This window comes from Tachypleus tridentatus, chromosome 8 (assembly GCF_004210375.1).
Source record: "Tachypleus tridentatus isolate NWPU-2018 chromosome 8, ASM421037v1, whole genome shotgun sequence".
NCBI classification, from domain to species: Eukaryota; Metazoa; Arthropoda; class Merostomata; order Xiphosura; family Limulidae; genus Tachypleus; species Tachypleus tridentatus.
In genome coordinates, this window is record NC_134832.1 from 39,231,083 (window position 1) to 39,246,931 (window position 15,849).

A 15,849-nucleotide genomic window follows, 5' to 3' on the forward strand; every position below is an offset into this window, starting at 1 on the left:
CTTTTCGTAGGTATCCCACACTCTCACACCTTATCGTTTTCCAGCACACCCATGCAAATGCTCTGTGGGTAAGACATCAAAGCCAGAAGGAATCTTGGATTAAGTACATAACCAGTATATCTTCTATCACCAGTTATAAACTGATATGGGACAATATTTGAAAGGTCAGTAGGCAAAATAATTCTGCCTCACTCTCGTTCTTGCTCTCTGATGACCAGGAAGTAGCTGATACCTGGAGCATCAGCTATACTCTAGATGAAAGCTTTCACTGGGAATCTAGCACTTCCGCTTCTTCTTCCACCTTTTTAGCCATCAAGACTCAGACAGAGCGATCACTTCTTTCCTTTCAAGCTGATTGTTTATATGATTATAATTGTCCCTTTTCACTGGTAGAACTCATATTGGCCCTTCATTACTCTAGCAGTACATCTGTTTGACCTAATGATGTAAATTATGAAATGTTGTGCCATCTATCTCCTGCCTCTCTTGCTATTCTTCTTCTAATTGTTTTTAACCAGATCTTGCAGGAGAATGTTTTCCTGATGCCCCTCACCAGGCTATTGTCCTACCTTTCTCTAAACCAGGGAAGGATCTGAAGATTTCTTCAAACTACTGTCTAGTTGCTTTGACAAGCTGTCTCTGTAAGATCTTAGAGAGGATGGTTAATGCTCATCTTGTTCAGTTCCTTGAATCAAACAACCTCCTCTTACCCCTCCACTGTGAGTTCCAATAACAGTGGTCCACCATGGTTCACCTGATTTGACTTGAAATGTCAATCAGAGAAGCCTTTCTCAAATGACATCTTGTATCAATATTCTTTGACATTGAGAAGGCTTATGATACAACATGAAGGTATGGCATTTTGTGAGACCTCCACACATGGTTTATGTGGCCATTTGCCCATTTTTATTTAAAATTTCTTAATGAACAGGTGACACCAGGTTCATGTGGGTTCAACATTTTCCTGTTCTTTTCTACAAAAACTTGGAGTTCCTCAGGCTGGGTTTTAAGTGTCACACTTTTCAGTGTAAAGATTGATGCCATCACTGAATAACTCCCTCTTACTGTTGCAAACGGGCTCTGTGTCAACGACTTTCACATCTCATATCAGTCATAGAACATGGGGTATATTGAGTGGCAGCTACAGGCTGCCTTCAATTGTTTACTGAATGAAACCACAACAAATGGCTTTAACTTCTTTTTCTTTCTCTCTGAAACCATTTGCATGCACTTTTGCTTCCAATGAGGTGTTCACCCTGATCCTGAACTCTGTATCAGTGAAGTTGTGCTGCCTGTGGTCCCTGAGACAGAGTTCTTTGGGCTTATCTTTGAACATAAGCTAACCTTTATACCACACATTAAGCAGCTATGGGTCAAATATACAAGAGCACTGAACATCCTCTGTGTCCTCTCTTCTACCACTTGATGAGCAGATTGATGTTCTTTCCTAAAGAGATATCAGGCTCTTATTTGATCGAAACTCAACTACAGATCAGTGGTCTGTGGCTCTGCCAGGACCTTGGCAGAGACACGGATGCTGAACCCCATTCATCATCAAGGACTTCAGCTCTGCTCTGGAGCTTTCTGCACTTCCCCTGTTCAGAGCTTATACACAGAGTCTCATGAACATTCTTTGCACCTCTGTCATCTGCATGTCCTTATTATATGCTTCGCAACTTCATTCCTTACCAAAGCATCCCACCTGGGGATGTGTTTTCCTTCCTTAGTGGGCCGTACTTTTTCAGAACAGACGATCTGCCATTGCTCCTTTTGACCTTCACATTCAGGCACAATTGGATGAATTGGGTCTGTCCTTGGATAACATTGCAGAATCCACAGGTCAGCCCATCTGACCATGGCTTATTACAGCCCCCAAATGTGACCTTTCTTTAAGTCATCTGAAAAAGGCAGATACTCCCAATTGGAAGTACCATCTTTTATTTACTGAACATCTTTCAAACAATCATTCCATTCCAATTTATACGGATGATTCCAAATCAGGTAATTCTGTGGGCTCTGCCATTGTTTGTTATGGTTCGGTGGTTGTGCGCAGAATTCACTCTACAACTTCTGTGTTCACTGCTGAACTGTATGCCATTTCTCTGACACTGTCCACCTTGGTAATGTTTATAGATTTTTAAAGGCCATCAATCTTTTTAATGCCATTTAAGTTTTTTAATTTATACTTTATACCTTTTTTATGTGGCTCCCTTTTAAAAATCACAGTTTATCTAGTTCAATTTGAAATTAGAAATTGACCATAACATTAAGTAACTCGAAACCAGGACTGGAAAGGCCAACTTCAGGTGACTGATGGTGGTTTTTGTACTAACCTGTTAGTCTTCCTAGCAAGTTATGATTATTACAGTCACACTACAGAAAGTCCTTTACAACTTGAATTACTGTAGTTTTTCTTTTGACATTGTAGACTAGATGTAAACATTGGTTTTATGCTATTTATTTATTTTTTCACTTTTTGTTTCACCTTAATTTCCTTTTATGAATTTTACTGAATTTACTTCTACCTTTTAACCGGACGTTTGGTGCAGATAGCCTAGCTGCTTTGTGCCATAAAACACTGAATCACCCATGCACCCAAATAAAACCCTCTATTAGACTTTGGCCCTCTTGCTTCCATAAGGATTAGAAAGCAGAAGTTGTTCTAACTAGACTACGCATTTGGGTCACAGTTTTTAACTCATCGTTTTCTTTTATCTGGGACTGATGCACCAGTGTGTTGTCTGTGTAATACTCAGGTCACAATAAGCCACATTTTGTGTCTTGCTATTGTTATGAATTTCAATGACAGCACAATTTTAAACATGTTCTGCCCCAAGGTTTAACCTTAACGTTAGACAGTGTTATTGGCAATGGTGACACTGTCAATTTTAGAAATGTTTTTAATTTTTTTAAAGACCATTAATCTCTTAAATGCTATTTAAATTGTTTCAATTTATACATTAGACCTTTTTCATTGTGATTCCCTTTTAAAAATCAAAGTGAATCTAGTTTGATTTGAAAATAGAAAATGGCCGTAATGTCAAATAACTCAAAACCAGAAGTGGAAAGGCCAACTTCAGGTGACTTGTGCTGTTTGAACTACCTGTTAGTCATTCTGGTGAGTTAAAATTTTGCTACAAGTCTTTTAAAACTTTTATTACTTTACTTTTTGAAAATGGCCATAACGTCAAATAACTCGAAATCAGAGCTGGAAAGGCCAACTTCATGTGACTAATGGTGGTTTTTAAACTTGCATATTATTCTTCTTGGCAAGTTATGGTAATTACAGTTATGCTACAGAAAGTCCTTTACAACTTGTGTAACTGTAGTTGTGTAACTACCACTGTAGACTATATGTAAAAATTGGGTTTAATGCTATTTATGTTTTTAATTCAAGAATTAAACTTTGTTTGTGTTACCTTAATCTCCTTTTACGAATTTTTAACTTTTTACTGGATGTTTGGTTCAGATAGCCTAGTTGCTTTGCACCATAAAATACCAAACCAACCAACACAAATACTTTAATATTTCACTTATATTTATTCTAAAACTTAATCCATCCTGATTCTTCATATATTTAATTTTTTAAACCTATAACAAATATGCAAGTAATTATTTCAATTTATCTTTTTGTATTTTCAACAATTTCAGAATTAAGCATAATCTGTTATTTGTAACAATCTGAATGTGTGGTGTTGTCAAATACAGCTGGCTAATTATTGGTATTTGCTGATTGAATAACTGACAAGCTCACTTAATGATTAGTACATACCCTTAACCCCCCTCCTCTCCCCATTCATAGCATTTTTAACCTGTGCATTGTTATACATGGTATATATTTTCTCATTTTCATTTACATTGTAGTTTTAAATAATTTTCATGTTAGTGTTTTCATATTGTAGATTTCTTGTGAGGGTAACTGTTTAAGCATTTTGTGAAGAATATACTTTTTTGTCTGAAGAATATTTTGTCACAGTCTTAAGATACTTATTAAATGAATTATTAATTTTGATTAAGTGGTGCAAATAATTCAGTACTTCCATTATTGGATATTTTAATGTATGATATGCCAAGAACCATTCCTTTAGGTGCTCAGAGTTTGATGTGAAGGTCTCTGGAAGATCCATTCTGTGGTTCCATATGTTCACACATTTGAAAATTCTTTTTTTTCAGTTTCTCACCAATTCTATTCCATTTCTGTAATCCTAATAAAAATATCAGTTTTTTTTATTTAACATTTTGAGAAAGGGCTTTAGAAATTTAAATAACATTTAAATACTTAGCTAATTTGTGATGATTACAAGAGAGAAAATAGGCAATATTCACCAGTTCATTGTGAACCATTAGCTTAGCAAGACATGGTATGCTTATTCTGCTGTAACTCTGCAAAATATTCTAAATTATTCAGCACCTTTTATAATGCTTTCAAATATGTCTTAAGCAATGTTACAAAATAAATGACAAACAGTAATGACCTAGTTTAAAACATTCTGACAAGTTTCACAGCATACAGTTGAGTTTTGACACCTTGAGTTTTTGAATGGGGTTTTCAAAATTAAAGCAGTGGAAGTCCTGGACTTTCTGTTAGCAATTTAGTGAAACAATTTAATAATATAGGTGTGTGTGCCTTATAAGTAATAGTTAATTGCAAATTTCTTTTATATATTTTTAGATTGAATATTATAAACTTTAAAATCTATGTAGAGAAAAAAGGTCTGATGGGAAGAACAAGTTAATAAATTTTGTTCATTGCTCTTTCAGTAATTAAAGTATGTTGTTTTTTATTGTTTACCATGTAAAGTGGGATATAAAAATGTTTATTTTTTGAGAAAGAAATACACAAGATTTTAAGAAATGTCATTATTTTTCATTGTGGTGGGTATAGCTTTGAATATATTTTATGCATATAGTATATGGATGCCAAAGTTCTGAAAACTAACTTGTTTGCCTACTGTCTTCTCTCTCTTAGTAGTGCTGAACCACAAGAAATGTTTTTGTGATTAATGTAAAAATAATGTTTCATTATAAAATTGGTCTAGTAGTCTAATGATTAAGTAAAATATAATTTTTTAGCTTAGAAGTTATTTATTGCAAATGAATTTATTTGCACCATATTTTACTGATAAGGGTTGTTTGGTATTTTATTTTGATATTTGCCATTATCTTGTATACAGGGTTTAGTTTAAAGTTTTTTAAAATGGCACTGTAAAGTGTCAGTTGTGTTTTAACTGACACCTCAGAATTATTTGTCATGTGCTGTATGAAAGCATCATTAGACAAATATTTAGGTTTGCTGTTCAGTAGAATATTATGTAGGAGTTAAATAAAGAACAAAGTTTATATATATATATATATATAAAATTCTGAATAAACAGTTATTGGCTGGTGGTTTTTGGCACCAGATCATTTGTTGCCAAAATGGGTGAAAGTTGCCAGCTTCTATTTTCTAAGCCTGAAGGAAACCATAATGCAACTACTGAAGACAAAATCATCCACATTTGTAAACCATAAGCTGATTTTCTTTAATTGCTGACAGTCAATTAGTGTATAAAAAAAAAAATTCTTGTTTGTTAATGGCTGTCAAAAATGGTTATTGAAAGAGGTTTTTAAACTTTGTTCTTTGGGGCTCAGTCAATTTGAATCTTGTTTTATGTTCTGTGTGAATGACGTGTTTAAGGAGTAAAACATTTCCCCCCATTCCACAAAGATCTAAGTGTGACATTCATTGAATGGATAATAATTTGCTTTTGAGTATGTTCCTATATTTAAAAAAATATATATAGTATAACTGATAAAATGTTATTTCTCTTGTAATTCAAACCTGTGTTCTTTTTGTAGGAAACCACCTGCAACATGCCATTCCAACATTGAGTATTAGTCAGTTTAGGTAAGTTAAAATATAACACTGGGCAACAACAAATTTTTCTTTGCTATTAGAAAAAAGCAATTGTTTGAGTATTTGACTACATACATACATACATACATACATACATACATACATACATAGCTGATTCTAAAAATCATGTTGGAAATTATTGATCTCCTCTAGTTTTTGAGGTATGGTAGATTTATTCAAAAACTTCATATGTATATCATGAAAATTGCATTTCAGAATGTATAATCTGTATGTTTTGATAAGTTTCTTTAATGTCCATAACATGAACAACAGGAATTGATAGCTTATTGTTCCCATGTACAAAAGTGCAGCTTTCAAACTAATTTTAGATGAATTGATAAAAAAGTTGCCATTCTTGAAGATGATGTTCAGTACCTACTTTTTCCATCTTGTGCATGAATACTTGTACAGAAACATAAATTATCTTCCATGCTATAGTAAGAAGCAATACTTTGGTGACTTCAGTAAATTAAAAATCTTGTTACTGGAGCTTATAACTTCCATTGCTGTAAATGAGAACCAAAATATTCCCCATGCAACTTGTCTCTATCAAAGCTGCATCTCTATTAAATTAGATTATTTATACTTTTTATGATCAGATGAGAGGCAGTTTATGTTGATACTAAAGGAAGAAAGGATAAAGAGGAAGATTCATTGTCCTCTTGGCAAGATAGCTCTTCTGTTTCTTAATTTGCTGGTTCATATAGTACTAGAAGATCATCCCCACAAAGTACTGATTTAATCGTAGGTACAATATCTGGATATTTAATGTATTATTTAGTTTTTCTTTAATATCCAGAAATGTTAGTTCTAGAAAAATAACATTCAGATAGATGTTCTGTGTGTTCACACCATGTCTTGGGAACTGCATGTGACATACTTGTTCTCTTATTCAGCCACTCTATCAAACTAGATGTACAAACTGTATAACTCGCATGTGGAGTCTAATGTTTTTTTCATGGTCACCAATTTTATATCCAAATTAGTGCTAATAAGCTATCTTTATCTTGGGTGTGGTGTTTTTCCTTTGTGAAACTGTAATATACTTTTTTACAAATGTAGCAGAACTGTTTGGGTGATTTTTGCACTTTCAGACTTTACTTGAACTGGAACCAACCAGCATTTCAAATGATTTTCCATAATATTTTTAAAAAATGAGTATGATGCACGGAAGAAGATTAGACTTTGAGTGTGCACAAAGGAAGGCAAAGTGAACAACAGTAACTGAGAGAGACTGATTCCACCTCCTGTATGCTCAATCATGGAGCTTCTTTGTGTCTATAAAACTGAGAACATGAGGATTTTGCGATTCCCAGGCATAGCATAGACGTGAAGCATAAGTGGTACAATTCTTTACAATTACATTGAGAACAAATAGCACATGTGAATAATATACTTGGAATATTTCACCCATACAGTATAGTCAGTGTTTGAAGTTATCAAAAATTTATGCCTTTTACTGATTAAGCTGTCAAAGTAAACTTAATTTCATAGTATAAATAAATTGTACTGAGTTTGGTTGTATGGTATTTCATATAGTGCTGATTAAAATTTTGAAATACTATAATAACTCAAAATCTAGAGGATGGACAAATTCTGACTACATTTTTGAAATTAGCATCATCAAATTACCCCAAATATCTCGAATTTTATCCACTAACAAAGTTTTGTTGTCCAGTGTAATTTAAATAAAATATTTTATGCTTACAGGATATTTAAAATATATTAACTATACTTTATATTATTTTAAATTTACAATTCTTAGAATGGAAATGGAATTCAAGAAATGTACCATTGTATCTGAGAGAACTAAGTCTTTCTCTTACATCTTCTTGTGGCATAACTTATATTCTTAGAAAGGTAGAATTACCTTTCAACTTTCTCTGACTCTGCTGTACAATTAAGTCATCATAAACACACACAAACAAAGAATCTTCATGCTTATTGTGTTACAAGGTTGAATATTTTATATTAACATGATTTTGAATGTACAAATCAGTAAGTCTCATGACAGCCACAGCTTGTTTAAAGTCACAGTGAAAAATAATGTATTAGAACTACATTCAGTGGCCACTTTATTAGGTATATTTATCTAGTACTGGGTAGGATCCCCTTTTGCCTCCAGAGCAGTCTTACTTCCTTGCAGCATGGATTCAATAAGGAAGGTTCTGGAAACATTCCTTAAGGATTTAGATCAGTGTTGACTAGCATCTGCAGTTCCAGCAGATTTGTTGGTGACATGTTCATGCTGAAAACATCCTGTTCCACCTCTTCCCACTAGTGCTGTATTGGACTGAGATCTGAAAACTGTGCAGGCCATTGGAGTAACCAAAGTTACTGTCATGTTCATGGAACCAGCTCGAGAAGTAGCCATTGGAAAATGGATTGACTGTGGCCATAAAGGATGCACATGGTTAGCAACAGTGCTTAGGTATGCTGTGGCATTCAATTGATACTCAGTTGATATTAAGAGGCCTAAAGTGATTCAAGAAAACATTCTTCATACCATTACATCACCACTAGCAGCCTGTACCATTGACACATAGTAGGGGATAGATTCATGCTGTTTATGCCACATTCTGACCCTACCATCAGCATATCACAGCAAAAATTGAAATTTGTCAGATCAGGCAACATTTTTTTCAATCTTTATTTGTGTGGTTTTGGTAAGCCTGTGCCCACTCTAGCCTCATCTTCCTGTTCTTAGCTGACAGGAGTGAAACCCAGCATGGTCTTATTTTACTGTAGCCTATTTGCTTCAAAGTTCAAAGCATTGTGCATTCAGTGATGTCTTTCTGCACACCATTTTTGTAAAGAGTGGCTATTTGAGTATTTGTGGCCTTCCTGCCAGCTTGAACAAATTTGGCTATTTTCCTCTGACCTCATTAACAGGGTGTTTTTGCTCACAGAAGTGCCACTCACTGGATGTTTTTTGTTTTTCACACCATTCTCTGTAAACTCTGGAGACTAGTGCATAAAAGTCCCAGAAGGTCAGCAACTTCTAAGATGCTGGAACCACCATGTCTGGCACCAACAATCATTGCTTAGCTCACATGCCTTCCCTATTCTAATGTTTGGTGAAATAACAAATGAACCTCTTGACCATGTCTGCATGCTTTATACATTTAGTTGCAGCCACAAGTGATTCACTGTTTGGCTATTTGTATTAAAGAGCAGATGTACCTAATAAAATGGTCACTAAGTGTATGTGCTTTTCAACATACTTGGGTCATATAGTTGGAGAATGAAAATGGTACTCATATAATTTCATGTGAAAGCATTTTGGTCAATTTGCCACTACTATAAAGTGCTTGGCATTTTGTTGGTAGTATGTTGTCACTGAAAAATAATTGATTTTTAAAATGGTATTTAGTGGACTTTTCCAAACAAAATATTCATACATTTTGCTAATAAATAAATATGTATAGATAAGGGATACAGAATCTCCACAACAGGTGTATCACCTATACTTAAGGTAGGACTTGACATTAAAGATAGCCTACTTGTCTGGGGTAGGTAAAATTGGCAAAGTAGATTATCTGTTACAATACCTTCCTGTTCTCATATAATGTAATAGCTTTCCCAATTCTGTGCTGTCTTCTGTATGCATAATTTTCCTAGCCACTGGCCTTGAACCTCTCGCCTATAATCGTGTATTTCCATGTGATATTTGTCTTTTCCATGAAGCAAACCTATACAAACAGAAGTGTGACACATCAACCTAATACAGTTAGCTCCCTCTACACTGATTGTTCAATTATCACTTTTCAGTTTGCTGACAGAGCACAGAGATAGCTCTTTATGCATCTTTGTGCTTTATATCAAAACAATAACACTTCTCAGTTTAATACTCATATGTACTTTCACATATTGTAACTCATCTCAGATGATTTATTATTATGTATTACAGTTTCAAATAGCTGGAAATTTTAAGTTAGAAGTTAATTGAATGTTGGTATGTATTAAGTTTATGATATTTTCCAACAAGAATGATGTACAATTTTTTTCTTAAGAGAAATATATTTTAATATACAAGTAACAATACAATTTATAATGGTTATTCCAAATAATGATTTACAGGCAAGTCTTGCATACTTGCAAACAATACTGAGTCTTCTATTTAATTTAGAACTGATTATTTAATTGATGGTTCACAATGAACAAATTAATTCCATGTTGATACATCGTTATACTTCATTTGACAGGAAGCTAGCTAGCTTCTTCACCAGTGAAAATATCTTGTGTCATATAAGAAATACTAATGTCTGATGTTAATTCACTGAAGATGAATGGTTAGTAATATTCAAAATCTGTAAACATTCCTGGTCAAGTTTCTGTAGTTTTCTGATTAATAAAGTGTTTATCACAGTTATAGCTTCCAAAGTTTATAGTATACTAAATGTAGCAAACCAACAGTATTAAACTATCTCTCTGCATGTTATGATGAATACCTTTTTATAATCATTAGGTTAGGTTCTCAGTTTCAGTTGGCAATAATTTTTACATGCATACATCGAACATTATTTTTTTTAAGCTCAAGAATCTTTTTCAAATTTAGAGAATAGGTGGGACTTTCCCTATGTACATTTACAATAAAAGTTGGATGCCTTTCCAAATATATGTTAAACTGAAACAAACAGATATTAAAATAAAAAGTAACAGAAAATCTATTACACCTTCCTCCTTAGAGAATTAAAAATTGGCATTAGACAAGTTCAACCATGATATATATGCATATACATTGCAAGTAATACATTAAACAAAATACATTGTCAAATAATTGTATAGCTTCAATATTATTGACAGTATAGAACACAATCAATATAAAAAAAACCTTATGATCATAAAATTACATAGTACTTGAAAATGCTTGAACACAATGTTTTTTTGGCTCAACACAACCAAAATGTCATGTGACTGAAGGGTTTTTTCAAAAGATTGTATAAGTTTCAAAGAAGCAACAGGAATTTTTTAGTTATGTTTCCCAACCATGTGATATTTATGACAAGCTATACAAAAGTGAAAAATCTCGGTTAATGTTTGGCAAAGTGTAAAGTCTCAATTTTGTCACATGTTAACATCAATATGACCTTCCATTGGGAGTTCATGTGGCAACTTTCAATATTTAAGAACAATATGCTTTGGGAACAACTGTTTGGTAAACAACAGCCCATTCCTCTGAAGCAAACATGTCTGGAACTTTGATTTTGTGTTTGTTTATATTTGTTTCCCAACTTAATATCTGGGTGTTTTCAATGGTTATGTTGTATTTATTTGATTTGCAATGTTCAAAAACGTGTGAAGGTGTTTTTGCGTGTTCTTTGAATGTAGTTTCCATTTTTCTGCTTTTTCCTCCAATATAGAAGCTGTGGCAGGTATTGCATTGTATTTCATGAATTATGTTGGTGTGTTTGTCAGCATAGTTTTGTAACTGGTTTTTGAGTAAGTTTGATGTTTACTTGAATGTTATGTTTTAAGTTTTTCCAAATATTGGTTATTTTTTCACTAATGTAAGGAACACATGGTATGCAGCAGTGTAAGGTTTTGAAATTTGTTGTATCTTGGGAATTTATTGAAAACCAATTAAAGAAAATACTGCTACAAATGAAAAAAAACCAACACAATCTCAGAAAACATTCTTACCTATGAAAGACTGACTCATGCACACCACAACTATATGGCACCCCTAAATCTCACAAACCCAATTGTCCACTACGACCTATAATGTTGATCACTAGAACAGATACACAATTCAAAACAGAAATCCACAGAAAAATCACCCACACTGGATTATACATTCCCTGGGACTCACCACACAAAACAAAAGAAAAACTCAAAATATTAAAAAACCAAATAAACACAGCCATAAAACTATGCTCATCCAATAAAATTAAAGATGAAATCAACAAAATAAAACAACACTTCATCAACACATTATCTCAAAAAACCATGGAACAAATTATACGCACACGCCTAGAGCAACAATAAATTCCAAGATACAACAAACTCCAAAACCTTATACTGCTGCATACCATATGTTACGAACATCAGCTAAAAAATAACCAACATTTGGAAAAAACTTAACACAACATTCCAGTAAACACCACATTTATTCAAAAGTCAGGTAAAATCTAAAGTCCATACCATGTAAAATTTATTCTAAGAAAAACAACACCAAAGTAATTTATAAAATACAATACAACAACTGCCACAACTTCTACATTGGAGAAACAAGCAGAAAAATGGAAACCAGATTAAAAAACACAAAAAAATACCTTCACACTTTTTGAACACTACAAATCAAATAAACACAACATAATTACAGAAAACACCCAGATATTAAGTAGGGAAACAAATATAAACAAATGAAAAATCAAAGCCCTACTTATACAGCAACTAAAACCAAAATTAATCCAATATAAAGGAACACCTTTATACCTATACCAATTAATAACCTAACATCCAACTGCAATGCCCCCTACAATCCCATACCCATTTAAACTCTCATCCCTAAGACGTGTTCGGCAACAGTCACTTACAAACTCCCTTTCTTGACCTGAAGATGACCTAGAAAAGTCAAAACATTGTTCTCTCCTTATCAGTAGAAGTGTTAATACCCATACCAGTTGTTCTGAGATATATTTTTATTTCAAGTGGGTTTCTTGTGATCAAGAAGAAAAACATTAAATAAAGCCACCCTCAGTACACTGAGTAATAAGAGACTCAAATTTAAAGGCAATATACCTTTTAACAACAATAAATGAGTTCATAGCAGTGTCATTTGTCAGAGACAGAACCAACATACACAAAAGGTGTAAGTTCTTTCCTAACTACATCAGCCATTTATTAGTGGCTAAAATAACGTTGGGTGATCTGGTGAAACTATGTCAATATGTGAATGCAAGTGCTCTGAGTGTGGCCTTTTTTTTTTTTTTTCAAACACCAACAAGTGAACATAACCAGGTTTTTTACAAAAAATGGCATACAGGCCTTGATGAAGTTTTATCCTATCTATAAATGATTTTGACCTAAAGAAGCTGGATTTTTTTTTATGGTAGGAATTTGTTTTTATGAAAAGTTGTTTTACATGTTACCCCATATCAATATCACAATTTTTAAAACCCTTCTGTACACGTAACTGAGTTACATTCAAAATTTGATCAAACCATTTTAATATTAATCTATTTTAATGAAATTACTATTTTTACTACTTCAGGTTTTGTTTGCGGTCTAAACTTTGATACCGTGATAATATAATAAAAACAGTTGGTATACAAGATCAAATTGAAGTTCCACTTGTTTTTCATCAGAGTATGGAAAATTTCTAAGAATTTTTCGATGGAGGTTTTACATTCAAATATTTCTAAGCTTAAGGTCAGGTCAGCCATGCCCACTTGCAGAGTTCATAGCTATGTTGCTGAGTGACAGTTTGAAGTTGAATGAGATGCATATTACAACTAAAAAGAGATTTCATGCTATTCAATTACAGCTTAAAGAAAGTTCAACCAATGAACGGATTTGTACCCTGAGCTGGCAAATAATTTTAGTTCATTGTTTGCTAGTGTATACCTAGTGCTTGGCAAGTGTTTTTTGCCTCATATGTATTAGTTTGCTAAACAGTTAGATTGCATTTAGGTTTTATTTTTATATTTTAATTTATGTATTATTTGCTTTTATAAATGCATATTTGAAAATTCTATGATTGTACATTTAACTCTATGTTGTTTGTGTGGAAATGTATAAGCAAGATGGGGTCATTTGCATGTGCAAGCATTAGTGAAAGAATTTGTGGATGAACTTTGTCTTGCAATAACTATTACAACCATGGGGTTACATTGGCAGGAACAGGCTGGCATACCTGAATCAAAAATAAAAGACAGAATTTGAAAGGAAAATTAAAAGTAAATTAAATGAAAAATAAAGACGAAATTACATATATACAAGAAAAAATTAATTACAAAATAATCTATTAACATTTAAAAGGTGCGTACATATTTCCATTTCTTAAATTTAATCATTTTTTATAGTGAACATTAATATATAATAAAATGGAAAATAACAAATCTTATATTTTAGGAAGTTCTAGAGATTATGTAAATGAAGTTTGAAAACTGAGATTTTTTGTACTCAAAATGAAAATCACATTACATGTGATCTATTCTGATTTTGAGTACATAAATAATGATAATTTTATTATAAATAGAAAATCAAAATTAAGAGTTTTATTTTTCTAAAACTACATAATCTTAGGATCATACAAGACAAATTTAAAACTATTTCATCTTCTGGTTACATTTTTATAAGGAACTTTCATGATAGTTGCATACCAACTTAGTGCAAGTAGGTTGTGGTCATATGATTAAAGTATAATCATTGACAAGAGCCACTACTTTCTGTAGTGTTTCAGATTTCTTTTCATCCAAGTGAGTTTTAAGGTCATCCCATGTACAGCATTTAAATTTTTCAATTAGATACAGTTTTCTTAGTTTGTCAAAATTGTTGCCAGTATGCATGGAATTATTACACTATCAATCAAAATAAACCTTTTTTTCCATAAGCAAATTCTACCCAAGTTTGATTATTTTGCTTGCAGTAACCTCAACTTTTAATGATAAGCCTCCAGTACTAACTTGTGCATTGAGAATAGCTGCTTTAACCTTGTCATAATTAATAGTCTTCTAGAGAGAGAGCAGCATAAGTTTTTAGTGTTTTACCAGTCAAAACACTATAACAACAATGACCATTTTTCAGTGGGCCATTCCTTAGTCAACCTTCTCAAAATGTTGAAATATTTATTAACTTTATTTTCATTAAATGGTGGTTCTTGAATATATCAGTTGACTCAAAGTTGTCATTTTGCCAAGTCAATCAGAGTTAAGTCTAATTTCCTTTTTTTTTTCTTAGCTTTGATATGAGCTTGTTCTTTCTCTTGTTCAGCTTTGATATGGGTTTGTTCAGTTTTGACATATTTACTTTGTTTTAGCTTTAATATGGGCTTGCTCTTTCTTGGCTTTGATATGGGCATATTCTAACTTGATTTCTTTGTATAGCTTTATAACTCAATTCTGATTGGCTTGTGGAGCCAATAGAGTATTCCCCTAATACTTCCTCAGATAAATTGACTTTTTTTTTTATTGATTTCTTAACATCTGATTCTAAAACTGGCAGTTTCAAACAACTCTCTTTTAGTTATAATGCTTCAGTTGGTTGAGGGAGTACGACTCAAGAAAACTTTGATTATCGGACATGACCAAATTTTGTTGGCTCTGATAAATATAAATTGAATTTTGAGTTTAATTTAGACAGAATTTTGTCTCTGGTTTCAGATCATAGATATGATCCCTCAGTTTATTATGTTATGTATTACAATTTCAAAAAGCTGGAAATTTTACATTAAAAGTTAATTGAATGTTATAGCTTCTGTGGAAAGTAGGTATGGAGGACCAGTATGCTTTGGCTTGACAGTCTGGTGACAGTATAAAAACTCTGCTTCAAGGCTGTTGTCATGTTGAACAGTTGTTGGGTAAACCTTAACTTGATATGATGACATGGGGTTTAACAATATTGTAAGGTTCCAAAATAGTTTTAATGGGCAGTGATTTATGTATAAGGAGGGGATTAAGCACTACCCATGTGATGTTTTTTCTCATGGAAATTAAATGTTATTAAAATAATATACATCTATCCATAATTTGAAACTGTAAATTAACATATTTTTTAAATAATGCATATTTTCTAGCAGGAAATAAATATATAAAATTTTAAGGTGGTGATGGTATTTGTTAAGAGTTTTGAGTGTTTGTTATTTATGTGCATTTCATATACACAATTTGGAATGATGCTTAACTCTTTTGCAACAGGCTCAGTATAAAATACACAAGTTTGTGTACACATTTGCACATGTTGAATATTAATACTATGATTTTTAATGCTGTATGAATAGCTACACAAAA

The 15,849-nt window shown here is 32.6% G+C and overlaps 1 protein-coding gene across 1 annotated transcript in view; it reads left to right on the top strand.

Annotated features, from left to right (window-relative positions):
- The window catches only part of ATPsynB (ATP synthase subunit b, mitochondrial), a 67,898-nt gene that overhangs the window by 16,267 nt on the left and 35,782 nt on the right, over positions 1-15,849 (top strand). The window contains exon 2 of the mRNA XM_076448348.1: positions 5,839-5,887. Coding sequence (XP_076304463.1) covers positions 5,839-5,887 — 49 coding nt within the window. The remainder of the gene's footprint in view (positions 1-5,838; positions 5,888-15,849) is intronic.